The following is a 14030-nucleotide window of genomic DNA, read 5'->3' as shown; positions in this document are numbered from 1 at the left end:
CTCTCTATTACATGCTACCCCCTGAGAATGGAATACTCTACCAGCCACCATCTTCTTCTCCCTACAATCGTTTGTGTAAATATACTGGAACCTTCCAGATATACACATATAACCACTTGTGGCACCTTAGAGACTAAAAAGGTGCCACAAGTACTCCTTTTCTTTTTGCGAATACAGACTAACACGGCTGCTACTCTGAAACCTGACATATAACCACGTTACCGTACCACTGTTAGTGAGCCTTATCTTTCTCACCTCATCATCTCCTATTGCTACACATGCATATTCCATCACATAATAGTTTGCAAGGTCCACGAGGCACAGGCCATGTCACATCTTTTTATTGGTCCTATAAAGTGCCTTAGCACATTTTTGGATGCTGTATGACTAAAATAAAAATATTCATATTACCTATGTTGATGCAGAACATGGTTCTGGTTCAGATATAGATCAGCAGACCAACTCTGAGGCTGTTTACTGTACTACCTATTCTGAGCCATTTTCCCATCAGCATCTCATATCATATATACATAGTGCAATTTCTAAGTTTCAGGGTCTGTTGGAAAAAAAGATCAACTTCTTCAAAGGTAATCATTAAGTAATGAATTATGACAGTTTTGGAAATAAGCCACATTAGCTTGAGTAGCTTTTGATATGCATTACATTATAATTGATTTTAGAGCTAAATTGTACACTAATGCTAAGTATAAACAACAATGTATTCACTATTCCAGACAAAGCTTTTCTGACATTTACTGAGCCTGAGGGAATAGCCTAAGTGAAGCTTGGAGTTGGAATAAACAGCTGAATGAATAAGGAACATTTATCTTATGTCTGAAACTGTGTCTTGAGTGTGTCATTAAAATATGTTATAGTGGTTGAATTAAAAATTCATTTTTACTAGTTTGTTGGTATTCTTGTAGATTATTCGACTGCTCTTATGAAAGCATTCTTCAAAACACAATGATCTTTTATGCATATCAGAATGAAGGAAAAGCAAGTTCTTAACTCTTTCTAAAAGTTTTATGATATTACTTTATATTTACCTAGTCTCTGATTAAACTATCTCAATATGTTGTTATAATGGGCCCCCCTGATTAGGCAACTTCCTGTCTTAAGACACAAACCCAGAGTATCCTCAGACACAGTAAGTAGTTCGTTTGTATCTTTATTAGAAAGCCTCCTCCATTAAACAACCAATTTGTGTTGCTCCCTTGAGTGGTCACTTAAGACAAATTCAACCCTAAGTCAATCAGGGTTTCTCCTTTAAATCTACAAAAAGAAAAGGAGTACTTGTGGCACCTTAGAGACTAACAAATTTATTTGAGCATAAGCTTTCGTGATCTACAGCTATTGAGCTATTTATGCTCAAATAAATTTGTTAGTCTCTAAGGTGCCACAAGTACTCCTTTTCTTTTTGCAAATACAGACTAACATGGCTGCTACTCTAAAACCTATCCTTTAAATCTGTGATTCTTTTTTTGTTAAATTTTAGGATTGGTTACCTATAACTTTTTTTAAACAACTGATATGACTAATCTCAGGTGTGTCTATCATGATCAGCTTCTTATGGCATTAGAAACCAAGGCTGCCACTGGATTCTACCTAGTCTCCAGCAAAGTCAAACATGAAGAATTTCAGGAGCTGCTTAGTGTCTGCTCCATTGGAAAAAGTTGCCCCTTTTTATACTTGTTGTGCTAAGGGAGCTCCATACTTTTAATGGATCATCATGAAGCAAGCTCTGTGACTGGCTCATGTTTAATCCAAGGAGATACCCAGACACACATCAGCTAGGAGAGAGTGGTTAGACAACAAGGCAAGAATGAAGACCAGATAGCTAAAGACGTGAGCATGTAAATAAGCCATTTTAGATGGCTAGATTGCGTAGAAACTGAAGAAGACAAGTTTACTGTCTTTTTTTCTTTTTAGAAACATCTGATCACATAAGAGGGACCCAGGAAGAAAAGCTTTATATTATATCCAAGTTGCATTAATAATCCATTTTGCTTGACCAGTCAGATTCAAATTGTTTTAACAATACAGTCAAATTGAATAGCTGAAATGTAGTGTTTGATTGTGTTAACAAAGTGCATTTGGCCTGCTGTCCAAACAGTGCCATAGTGAATGCAATTTATAAGTTTCAGAGTAGCAGCCGTGTTAGTCTGTATTCGCAAAAAGAAAAGGAGTACCACAAGTACTCTTTTTCTTTTTGCAATTTATAAGATGACAGAAGTGGATGCTGAAATCCATCTGGTGTGTGCCAAGCTCTTCTGGAACATGAACATGAGGTTATCCCAGACAACCATGACAAAAGTTTGTTGGAAGCATGGATGGCATTACGGAAAGATTCGGTGAGAGAACCTATCATCATCGGGAATGAATGAGGATGATAGTATGGGATTTACCGATGGAGCATTTCCATCTTCTGTTAAAGATTCTGTCCAAAGGACTCACCAGGAGAATTGTATGCAACAGGCAAAAATGTGGATAGGGACTCTGACGCAGTTCAACTAAATGATGTTCATTTATGAAACAAGCCTCAAATTGCAACAATACAGCAACATAAGCAGGAAATCTATACTTGATGCCAGAAACAGACCTCCCTGATAAAGTCATCACACAGAGCACCACCTTATGCAAAGCAAGAGGCCTCATACTGTTAGTGGAAGGTACAGTATTATAAAATATGTACAAACTGTTCAGCATCTTGCAGTGGCGTGGAGAATTTAGCTGAATTACTGTCTGATTTGCTTATTTTTCAGGGATTTTAAATGGGAAGGAAACAGCGTAAAGGGCGGCTGCCCCTTTCATTCATGACTTTGGACCCCGTCAGTTTTTCCCAGGTAATGTATGGTATATAATATTCCCTGTAGGATCTTGTCTTGCAACCAAGCTCAGTGTAGTTTCTTCCTCTAACTTGACTAGTAATTTCTTCTTATTAAACATACTTTATTTCCTTTGTGCATATAGAGATCAACATGAAGGACATTGCTGCAGCTGCATTTGCTGAGAAGGAAGGGATAAACTGCATCCAGAGCTTTGCATAGCAAGTAAACATTGCAACCAGCTTGACATGTTTCTACTTGTCTTTTTTTCAGTGTTTCCTATCTCTCTCATTACATGAACATCCAGTCTCTCTAGTATCTGACAAAGACCTAGTATGATGGGGTAGAGTAGGCCCAGAGGCCCTCTGCTGGAGGCCTCAGGGTCCTGCCACAACAATCCCAAGAAAGGAGCGGGGCGAGGTCCTCCAAGCAGACTAGAGTGGCTGCAGGGGAAGCAGCCAATCAGGACCCAGGAGGGCCCTATAAAAAGGAGCTACAGAACCAGAGACAGGGCAGTTCCTCGATAGAGCTGGAGCAGCATGGATGGTGTGGCTGGCTGAGGGAACTGCAGCACAATGGACAGCCCAGTGCTAGTAGGGACTGGGGAAGCAAGGAAGAGCTCCTGGCTGGCTGGCTACTGGGCCTGAGCTTAGAAGAGCCCTGAACTAAGGGTTAGACATCGGTGAAAGCCGGGGCCCAGAGTAGTGGGCGGACCCGGATCCCCACCCCCCATAGGCTACTGTGGAAGGGCCTATAATTGGATATCAGTAAACCCCCAGAAGGGAACTGAACTGTCAGGAGACCCAGCTGAAGACTGGGGCCAAAACAGACTAAGAAAGCAAAACCATTGCCTCCAGGGAGGAAGTCCTGGGGGTATGGCCCGATGCCAGGACTGTGACTGATTTAAAGACTGCAGACACACCCAACCAGAGGGGGTGCTCGTGAGAGGTGGATGCCATTACAGCTGGTCAGAAAATGTGGGAGGGGGAGGGGAAATTGTGATGTGATTTTTTTTACCCCATTTTGCAAAGAAATTTCAAAGTTTTTGAAACTTTCTAACCAGCTCCAATTCATAAAGGTTTATCATACTGAGAGAGGATTTATTATGAACTCTTAACTGAGTGCAGAGCACTTAGGGCTAGATTTTTAAGAGTATTTAGTGCCTTAAGATGCAGGTAGGCACTAAATAGGATTTTCATCAGCACCTAGGCATCTTACACCCTTTGAAATGAATGAGAGTTAGGCAACTAGGTCTTTTGGAAATCCCACAAGGTGCCTATTTGCCATTTAAGGTGACTAAAATATCTTTAAAAAATCTGGCCCTTTGCAATTGGGAGAATGGTCAGGCAGATTTTGTCACTTGCTAAGGAGTCATAAAGGGAGACGTTCCCAGAGAGTAGAGGATGGCAGAAGAGAAAAGTAAGGAGATATTTAGTAAACAGGCTAAGGAGCTTGTAAAACTGTCCTCTCTGTCACATCATCTGCAGCGCTGTGAGTGTGGAAAGGCTTCCCTGCACGTTGCTGCTGACAATTTGCATTATCTATTTCAAGTCACTTGATCTCAGTCCTGTAGCACTGGCATTGCATCATTTCTCCATTGATTTCAACAGGGATTGCTGGACTCTCAGCATTTTTGAAAATCAGACAACTTATGTAGGCACCTAAATATGGACTATAGGAACCAAACTGTAGGCAGTTACTTTTTTAAAATCTTGACAATAGTCTTTCAACAGGTCTGCTTCTTTATCCAGGTCTGTTCCTTTATAGTATTTATTTAATTGGCTTTGTTATTCAGTTAATAATATGACATAAAGAATGTAGTCACAGGAAGAATTAAGTATTTTGGTTGCAAGTAGTTCTCTTTTATTATGTACAACAAGGGATTGTGTTCTCCACTCACAAAGCAACTGGGTATCAAAATGAGTTGTGTACAAGCATATGAAAACATTTATGTGGAAGTCACATGTGGATGTAAGGAAACAATTATTTCTGGATATTAAAATACAGATGCATATGCCTAAGAGCACAGTAATTCATATTCACAAAGATACAAATAAAAGCTGTTCCATTATCTCCAGTGAGAAGCCGTTATAGGAGAGAACTTGCACATCAGAACCTACTATTGTCTCTGCTTTGGGAGACCTTAGTGTCATTCTAATGGAGTCAGGTAGGATTCATTTCTAGAAAATAGTGATTATCTATTCTTTTACACAGAAATTACATAGTTATTCAAAGAATATTTTTGTTGTCTCTTGAAATGATTACATTACATTATCCTATATCACATAATGCTTTAAAATTCATTGTATTCAGATATTGGCTGAGATACTGTAAATTGTATTGCACTGCAAGACATACTGCAATTTTCTTAAATGTGATTATATTTCTGACTATTCAGTATAATGTAATCTAATGTGCTCTTGTAATAAGTGTATAATATTGCATGTTAGTGGAATTCTGGTGTAATGGGTGATGAAAACATAGGAAGGCATTATAAGCTTATTTGCATTACAGATCTCTCAGTGGACCCACATTCCTTTCATCCATCTGCTTAAAACCAAGATAAGGAAAACAACAGAGAAGAGTGAAAACAGATATCCACAGAAATATTTGAAAGAAAAAAGTTATCCCCTATAAAGCAATAATTGCCTTCATGAGATCGCAGCCTGCCATATGTAATTGTGCAACGTTATTTAAAACAATGGGAGTAAACATGTTTTCAAAGGCTCAAAGTGTTAGTGTGGTGTATCCACAGGGTTCAGATTCATAATACTCATATATGTTATCAGATATGAGGCAAGAGCCACTGAAAATTGAGAAATTGCACCTTCAAGACTCAAGACTGGCTGCCACAATGCCACAATTTGGCTTAACCAATCTTGACAGTGTGACTGTGGGGCAGTGGTGCAGACAGTCTAACATGTGGTGGAGTAGTGCACAATTAGAAGATTAGAGGGTGGACTGCCACACTTTGCCATCCCCGATGATACAATAGTTGGATGGTTGAACAATCGAGATATCAATTTATGACTCATATCAACAAAGATGATGTAACACAAAAATAAGATCAATCATTATCCATGGGTGTTAATCCAAGGTTGCAGTGTTCTTGGGAAGTGAAGATTTTTTCACAAATGTGACCTCTTCAAATATTCCTCTGGCATAAATATCCTTTCTTTCAACAGCATTCATGTCATCTCTTTCTTGAGCAAAAATGTTTATTACAGCCAGTACAAAAAAAAATGCCCACATTCCTATTAGGTTGGAATGCTCTGTGACACTTTCCAGGGGTACCCAACATTCTGAGGCAACTTGCTACCACCTGCCCTTAGCACTGGGAAGCTTTGTCCGTGCCAGTCATGAATCAGCTCCCCAACTCAACTGGCTGAAGGCAACACAAGCACTCCCCTCTAGGCCTGCAGGCCCCACTGCTACTCTGCAGGTTAGAGGTAGGAGTGCTCCAACCCTATGAATATCTCCTGCAGCATCCAGCCACTTGGTTCACTGGACACTCACGGTGTTCATAGATGTATTACTTCCAAAGAAACAGTACAGCCCAGCTTACTATTTTCACCTCACACCACTGCTCTGCTTAACTCATAGCACTTAGATTTGTTTATACTGAAATCAAGTATAAGTGTAATAGAGATGAAAGTAGAAGTATTGGAAACAAATGGCTATTTATAAAATAATACCGTAACATGCATTCTAGAGCCTAGATTTAAATAACAAGATATTATCATGTCTAATGAAATATTGCTCACAAGCACTTCACAGGCAGACCCTCTTTTCATGGGACAAGAACACTGTCAGCTTGCCTCTTCAGTGAAGGATTCAGGGTGTCCCTTGTCCCCTTAGGCTGCTGATGGTTTCTTCCTGTAGATTTCCAGCCTTGTCAATTTTAAACCATATTATATCACCAGTCATCCAGGAAAGCACTTAAGTGTGTGCTATAAGATGTAAACTCATACTTAAAGTTAAGTACATGCTAATGTGTTTTCCTGAAAAGGGCGCTGTCCTGAATTGGAGCCTGTATTTGTGGAATTCCCTATTCATTATGGAGAATAATAAATAATAATAATTAATGTTTATAAACATTATTATTACAACTTTATATTTATATTTATATAGTAGGTGTACCTAGAAGCCATCAGATTGGGTTCCCATTGTGCTAAGCACAGAGAAAACTTATAGAAAATTGCAGTCCTTGCCCCCAAAATCTTACAGTCTAAAAGACATGAAAAATAATTCCATTCTTTTTGGTTTCAAAGCGATTGCGCTGTGAAGAGCCCGCATGTAGCTGGAAGTTTTCATAATAATAATTAATAATAAATGGGAGGTTATGGCATGACTAACAGTCACAGAATAAAGTTTGATCATTTCTAGTGGACTGGGGTGTTGGATTTGTGCATTGGCCCCATTTATACCTGTGAATAGACTCTGGGGGAAGCACATTTGCTATAGCAAATCCTAAACAGGGGACCCACAAATGGGGCATAGTGTCCCAGCAAAGAGAGGTCATAAAGAAGGTCCTGGCATTGATTATACAACATGATGAGAAACCTTTGTGTCTCTTTTGGCTTTGGGAATATGAATATATTTTTTATGAGAAGTACAAGGTGCCCCTACTATTGTTCTGTTGTCCTGTTTATTGTTATCTGTGTGGCTGTGCCCTGGCATTCCCGGAAAACTATATGTGCCAGTTGTGACATGCCAAAAGTAATAACAGAATGTCTGTTTGTCCCCAGCAATGCAATTATTGGTCTCACTTTATAAAAAATTGCTTACAGTGGAAGTTCCAATTGTTTATCATAATCACAATATTTCTTTTTAGGGCCTGCACTAGACAACGCATGCTGAGTGGATCCTTTGAGGGGCAACCTGCAAAGGAAAGGTCAATACTTAGTGTCCAGCATCACATACGGCAAGAGCGCAGGTAAACACAGACAGGAAAAGTGTTTTTAAAATATTAAATTCAATTCAATGAATAGAGTTAAACTTGCACAATACCTAACTCGTCTAAAACAGGAATGACTCATACAAAGAACTAAATTGTACATTTTTGATTGTAACAATAATGAAATTCATTGTAGTACATAAATGGGAAAAAGGCCTTTTTATTTCAAATGTCATTTCCTTCACTGTCTACAGAACTATCAATTTAAAGATCAGACGGAAAAGAAATTGGTTTATGTTAGACAGGCTTAAAGACAATTGAAGAATATAAAAGCTTCTCTTGTAAGCTAAGGAAAAAATAAAAGAATTTGAGATACTGTATCTGGAGAGCAGTGCTTTATAATGGCCATCATATAAAGGTTAAGATTTGATCTTGAGACTTATTATCAAATTGATTATGCTTGTTCCAGGTCACTAAGACATGGTTCCAACAGCCAGCGAATCAGCAGGGGAAAATCTCTTGAAACCTTGACTCAAGATGTAAGTCCAAACAAAAATGATGGTTTTAGTTTTGGAATATAGGAAAGATTAATATGCACTACAATCACTGTACAAGTCTAATGCCTATGTAACATTCACTTTCTAATCTGTGGCTTGAGATCTTATTAGGAAATCAGAAAGCAAATAGGATAGTAACATTAACATTATCTTCAGAATAAAAAACATATTCACACATGTGATAAATTTCCTTACTTCAGCGAATTTGCGAAGCTGCAGGTAGTGCTGGTCCACTACTTTGCATGTCCCCAGTGAAAGTTTAAAAAATATCATCAGCCTTGTGAGACTTATTGGATAAAAACCTTACAGTTTTCTACCAGTTTTGGAGGGGTATAACAAGCACACATTTCACTGTGGCATATTTTCACAAGATCGAGGACATTTTCACTTCTGGAAATTTTTAATGACATTTTGTTGAAGTGTCTGATTTTGCCAAGGAGAATTTCAAGACCAGAATGGTAGTTTTCAATCCCTCTAGTTTTTTGCTCTCATATTCTTTTCTAGATGTTCACTGAACTAAAAGATAAGTAAAAATAAAGGGTGCAGCTTCTCTACTCTTATTTTGCCTAGGGCCAGAAATAATTGTCAGCACATAGCTGCACCATGGCTGGAACAAGCTAAGGAAAAAGTTGTGAGTCTGAGCAGGTACCAGATTGCTTCCCCATTAGAACCAGCTCAGCTCCACTGGCTCTGACAGTTCTGACACCCTCTACCCACTCTCTGCACTCCTGTTTTATAGATCCTGTTCTCCCTCTGTGTTTGGACCAGTAATACATGCAGCATGCGCAATAGACAGAGGAAAAGCCTAATGCCTCCTATTCCCTTCTGTGAGCGCAATCTTGCCCTTAACAACTGTGATGAAATCATAAAGATAGGAAGAGTTAATGCAGTAATAAAGTTGAATTCATTGGGGTTGCACTAGGGGAATTAACAACAAAATTTGACTCACTGAAAGTAATCAAGCATATGCTGTAGCACATACCACACAGTATGCTTGGCTTACATGATTTGTAGTGCATTTAGAAGTGAGGACTTCACAATTAGAATACTTCAGTGTAAAAGACTATATCTTGCTTTCATCTTTTAAAGGAAAAAACACATTTTAAATAATTGTTTTGCCTCTAGCATTCTAATACAGTGAGATACAGAAATGCACAGAGAGAAGACAGTGAGATCAAGATGATCCAGGAAAAAAAAGAACAAGCTGAAATGAAAAGGTATTTATAAACCAAAGGTTTTAAAACATACTTTTCAATTTGAAATGTTGGTATTGTAGGGTGGAAAAAAAATCTAACAGCTGCAATGAAATAAAAACAAAATGATAATGGATATTTTTGGATAATGGATATCTTTTGCATAACATTAAATATATTATGTATTATTTTTAAAAGGAAAGTCCAAGAGGAGGAGTTGCGAGAGAATCATCCATATTTCGATAAGCCACTTTTCATAGTTGGTCGAGAGCACAGATTCAGAAACTTTTGTCGGGTGGTTGTGCGAGCTCGCTTTAACGCGTGAGTGTATTACTTTCCAGTAGTGAGTTTGGCCAAATACTTTCTTTACGGGCTAGTCTATTTATTTTGAAAGGAAAATATGTGCAACCAGCCCATAGCAGCTAGGAATTAAAGTAGCCTGTTATAACCTCATTGCTGGAGAAAAAGAAACCAAAAGACATAAGCTCATGAAAGCAGTCCAAGATCATGAGATGAGATAAGGAAGCTGCAGGCACAGAGGTAGGAAGAAAGGGGTGAAGCTTCAGCTGCCATCTCTAAGCTAGTGAGCCAGCCTGTCACAGTAACCAATGAGCAGATTGGGGACAGGAGTGGAGAAGAGAATAGTACCTATGTGTGTTGGTGTCAGGCCTGCTCATTCTAAGTAATGTGCATATGTTTACTACATGGAATCCTCTTAAAGCGAACCCTTCCCCCACAACAGAAGAATATCACTATAAGCAGATGTTCATGATGGGCCTTGCCCTGAGAGGTGCTGTGCACCTTAATTCCCATTACAGCCTTCTCAGCACCTCTCAGAGTGGGGTCATATAACCAGAATTTCATTGTGCACAGTGAAAAGCACTGAAACAATTTGGGGCTTTCATTTTGCTTCACTACAAATGGAGTTTCCCTACATGCAAGTTCACTATGACTGGGTTCTTCTGTATGTATATGTGCTCCTTCCTTCTCAGTTTCACAGTGCAGATCCCATTGAAGACAACCAGATTTATACCTGGGAGCAAAAATTTGTCCAAACCTGAGTTTTAGAAGATACTATGAAGAGGTTGTTTTGAGTTCTATAGCTGAAGATTGTTAGGCTTGGGAGCTTATTATATCAGTGGATTTAAGGGACAGGAAATTAGATGAGAAATATCTGGGAATATTAATGAGAAAATTATTGAACTAAGTAATTAAAGAAGATTGGACCAAAAAAGTGAAGCCACTTTACACCAGCTGAGGACCCGGCCAATGAATTGTGATACAAGAGGAAAGGTCTTTAAGGGAAACTCCTTGAAACATGAAGTTGTGTTTCAGGTGGGTTGTTTCTCTCAGAAAACCAAAACTGAATAAAGTAAGCTATTAATTGTAGAAGCTGGACTCAGACTTAATTACATTTTAAATTAAAAGTTTTTAACAGCCAGTCTAGAGCTATCTTGCTCAGAGCTGTGCCATAAATTAAACTACCGCTAACTGCTTTGACTGGTAATTTGAATTAAAATTACCTACCAAAAATTGAGTAAGTAAAACTTAAAACAACTTTTTTTATAAAAAGTAGCATTTGAGCATTAAGTCATAGAATATGTCAGGCATTAAGCTAGACAGTTAATTGCTTTGAGGTGATGCATCCACACTACAATTATAATAATGACCACTAAAATGCAATTTAAATTGCTGAATTTTAAATATCTCATTTCCCTTTTATAGTTCTAAAACAGATCCTGTTACCGGAGCTGTGAAAAATACCAAATACCATCAGCTCTAGTAAGCATTGCAAAAGTAATTTAATTTGTTTGATTACATTTTGCATATCAATGTGGATTATACTTTTTGGCTTAAAATTTCTCTTTTTCTGTGTTTGTTTTTTTGTTTGTTTGGGTTTGTGGGGAGGGGGATTGTTTTGTTTTGTTTTTGTTACATTTGTTTGTTCTGTTACTTCTCTAGTCTTACTGTGCATTTCTGACACAATGAAACTTTTCAAATGCCTCCTTCTAGAGTTAATTGACTTTTCACAGAAAACCCCTTAGCTAGACTGTATTTTTAATAGACAATTGATGACACTGGTCAAGTTTCTCTTTAATGATTGTCCTTGTATATTTTTGACAGCGATCTGCTGGGATTAGTTACATACCTGGACTGGGTTATGATCATTGTTACTATATGCTCCTGCATTTCTATGATGTTTGAATCCCCCTTTAGAAGAGTTATGCATGCTCCAACACTCCAGGTATCATTACTGAATCATCTCACATTTAACAAAGCACAACCATCTTATTTTTCTCCACTGCTTATTCCTAAATTATGATTGATTTCTGATTTGATTTTCAGATTGCTGAATATGTTTTTGTAATATTCATGAGTATTGAGCTTAATCTGAAGATTATGGCAGATGGCTTGTTTTTTACACCAACAGCTGTCATAAGGGACTTTGGGGGAGTCATGGATATATTTATATATCTTGTAAGTTTTGATATTTAAATCCTTTTTTGTAATACTTTTTTAAAAAATTCATCTTTCTGAATATGTATTTATTAAACATTTGGGGACAGTTTTTTAAAAAAATGAAATCATGGAGAACTGTGAGGGTAATTTGAGCACACAGTCACCACAGTTTCATATGCAAACTTGACAACTGCAGCTGCAAATGTGTACTTAGGTATCTGAATATTGAGTTGCATCCCAAATTGTGGTAAATTCATGAGCTAATGTAGGTTTCCCATTGCGTGGTAATTTCTCTCTGTGTATATATTTATTTATCTTATACATCTGACCTCCTTTCCTTCTATCTTTAGATCCAGATCCTAGATCCTGGACCCTGCTCCATCCCTTTTGTGCAGGGGAATCTGCTGGTGTAGCTGGCTCTTCACCATTCATTCCTTGCCTTCTCCCCTCATCCCCCAGTTCCCCCCTGTAGAGAGGGCATTACCAGATGACTGTTATGGTTGAATCAGACCTGGCTGCCTATAGTAGATCTGGTCAAAAAAACTTTAATAGAAAAGACAGTTGTGTTGAAATTGAAACTTTTTGTAGGAACATATTGATTTTAACTAAATTTTCAATGGGAAAAAGTTGAAATGAATTATTTTGACTTTTTCCTTTTGTTTTTCAAAACGTTTCATTTCAATAAGCTAAAAATGTTTCACCTTAGAGACTAACAAATTTATTTGAGCATAAGCTTTCGTGAGCTACAGCTCACTTCATTGGATGCATCCAATGAACCCTAAGCTTATGCTCAAATAAATTTGTTAGTCTCTAAGGTGCCACAAGTACTCCTTTTCTTTTTGCGAATACAGACTAACACAGCTGCTACTCTGAAACCTAAAAATGTTTCATTTCAACTGTATAGATTTGAGTCTTTTAGCTTTGACTTTTATATTAATTTAAAATATATTTAATATATATTTACATATACATTATATTTACAATTTTATATAATAATATAATGTTTTGATGACATCAAAATGAAACATTTTTACCTTATTGAAACAACGCATTTTGATAGTCCCAAATCGGAATGTTTGTTCTATAGGAAGTTTCAAATTTTCCAGTTTCTTGTTTAGGTTCAGAAGAAAAACAAATCGCAAAATATCAGAATTTCTCATGCAATGGAAATACTATTTTCTGAACAGCTCTAAATTCTATCTTTCCTTTTTATGTAAAGCACTATGCCTGACAGTGGCAACAGATGAGTAATAAATATTAATAATAAGAGATTATACTCAAAAAACAAACAATGAAATCAGTGACTAATACAGATATTAAATGTTTTTTCAGTCTGAACTGAGCTGCTAAATGAAATGAATTTGATGGGTTTGATTAACTCTTGGAGAGATTAGTCTGTATCCCAGATGTGCTGCATATAATTTGTCATGATCAGTCTGTACTCAGAGTTTCTAGTAGCATTGGTTTCTCAACATTCCTCTTTTCGGGTTTTTTTTGTTTGTTTGTGTGTTTGGAGGAAAATCATGTTTTATCTAGGTCTTGTAAACATTCCTAGAATATTGAGAGGATACCAGAGAAATTCAGTTACATCTGCTTATCTGTTTTGTTTTGCTAGACTGATTGTTTGTTTTTTATATAGTTTTTTAAAAATCACAAGAATTATTTTTGTTGCTTTTAATCATATTGGCAATAATCATCTGGGTCCTGCATTTCTTATGCATCTACAGCTAAGAAATCGCCCTGTCTAAGTCACACTTTATATTCAGGATACATTTATAGATAAGAACACAGAACTTAAGAACAACAATACTGGGTCAGACCAATGATCCATCTAGTCCAGTATCCTGTCTTCTGACAGTGGCCAGTGCCAGATGCTTCAGAGGGAATGAGCAGAACAAGGCTATTATCAAGTGATCCATCCCCTGTCATCCAGTAGGGTGACCAGATAGCCAGTGTGAAAAATTGGGTCAAGGGGTGTGGGGTAATAGGTGCCTATATAAGACAAAGCCCCGAACATCGGGACTGTCCCTATAAAATCGGGACATCTGGTCACCCAATCGTCCAGTTCCAGCTTCTGGCAGTCAGAGGTTTAGGGACA

General features: G+C 37.6%; 1 protein-coding gene across 2 annotated transcripts in view; it reads left to right on the top strand.

The window, feature by feature from the left end:
* The window catches only part of NALCN (sodium leak channel, non-selective), a 389689-nt gene that overhangs the window by 330637 nt on the left and 45022 nt on the right, over window positions 1-14030 (top strand). For both annotated transcript variants that reach the window (XM_038386658.2, XM_038386660.2), the window contains exons 19-25: window positions 7660-7761; window positions 8192-8261; window positions 9405-9496; window positions 9671-9793; window positions 11198-11254; window positions 11597-11717; window positions 11819-11950. In XM_038386658.2, the coding sequence (XP_038242586.1) occupies window positions 7660-7761; window positions 8192-8261; window positions 9405-9496; window positions 9671-9793; window positions 11198-11254; window positions 11597-11717; window positions 11819-11950 (697 nt within the window). The remainder of the gene's footprint in view (window positions 1-7659; window positions 7762-8191; window positions 8262-9404; window positions 9497-9670; window positions 9794-11197; window positions 11255-11596; window positions 11718-11818; window positions 11951-14030) is intronic.

This window comes from Dermochelys coriacea, chromosome 1 (assembly GCF_009764565.3).
Source record: "Dermochelys coriacea isolate rDerCor1 chromosome 1, rDerCor1.pri.v4, whole genome shotgun sequence".
Classification (NCBI taxonomy): domain Eukaryota; kingdom Metazoa; phylum Chordata; order Testudines; family Dermochelyidae; genus Dermochelys; species Dermochelys coriacea.
This window is presented reverse-complemented; position numbering and strand designations above follow the sequence as displayed.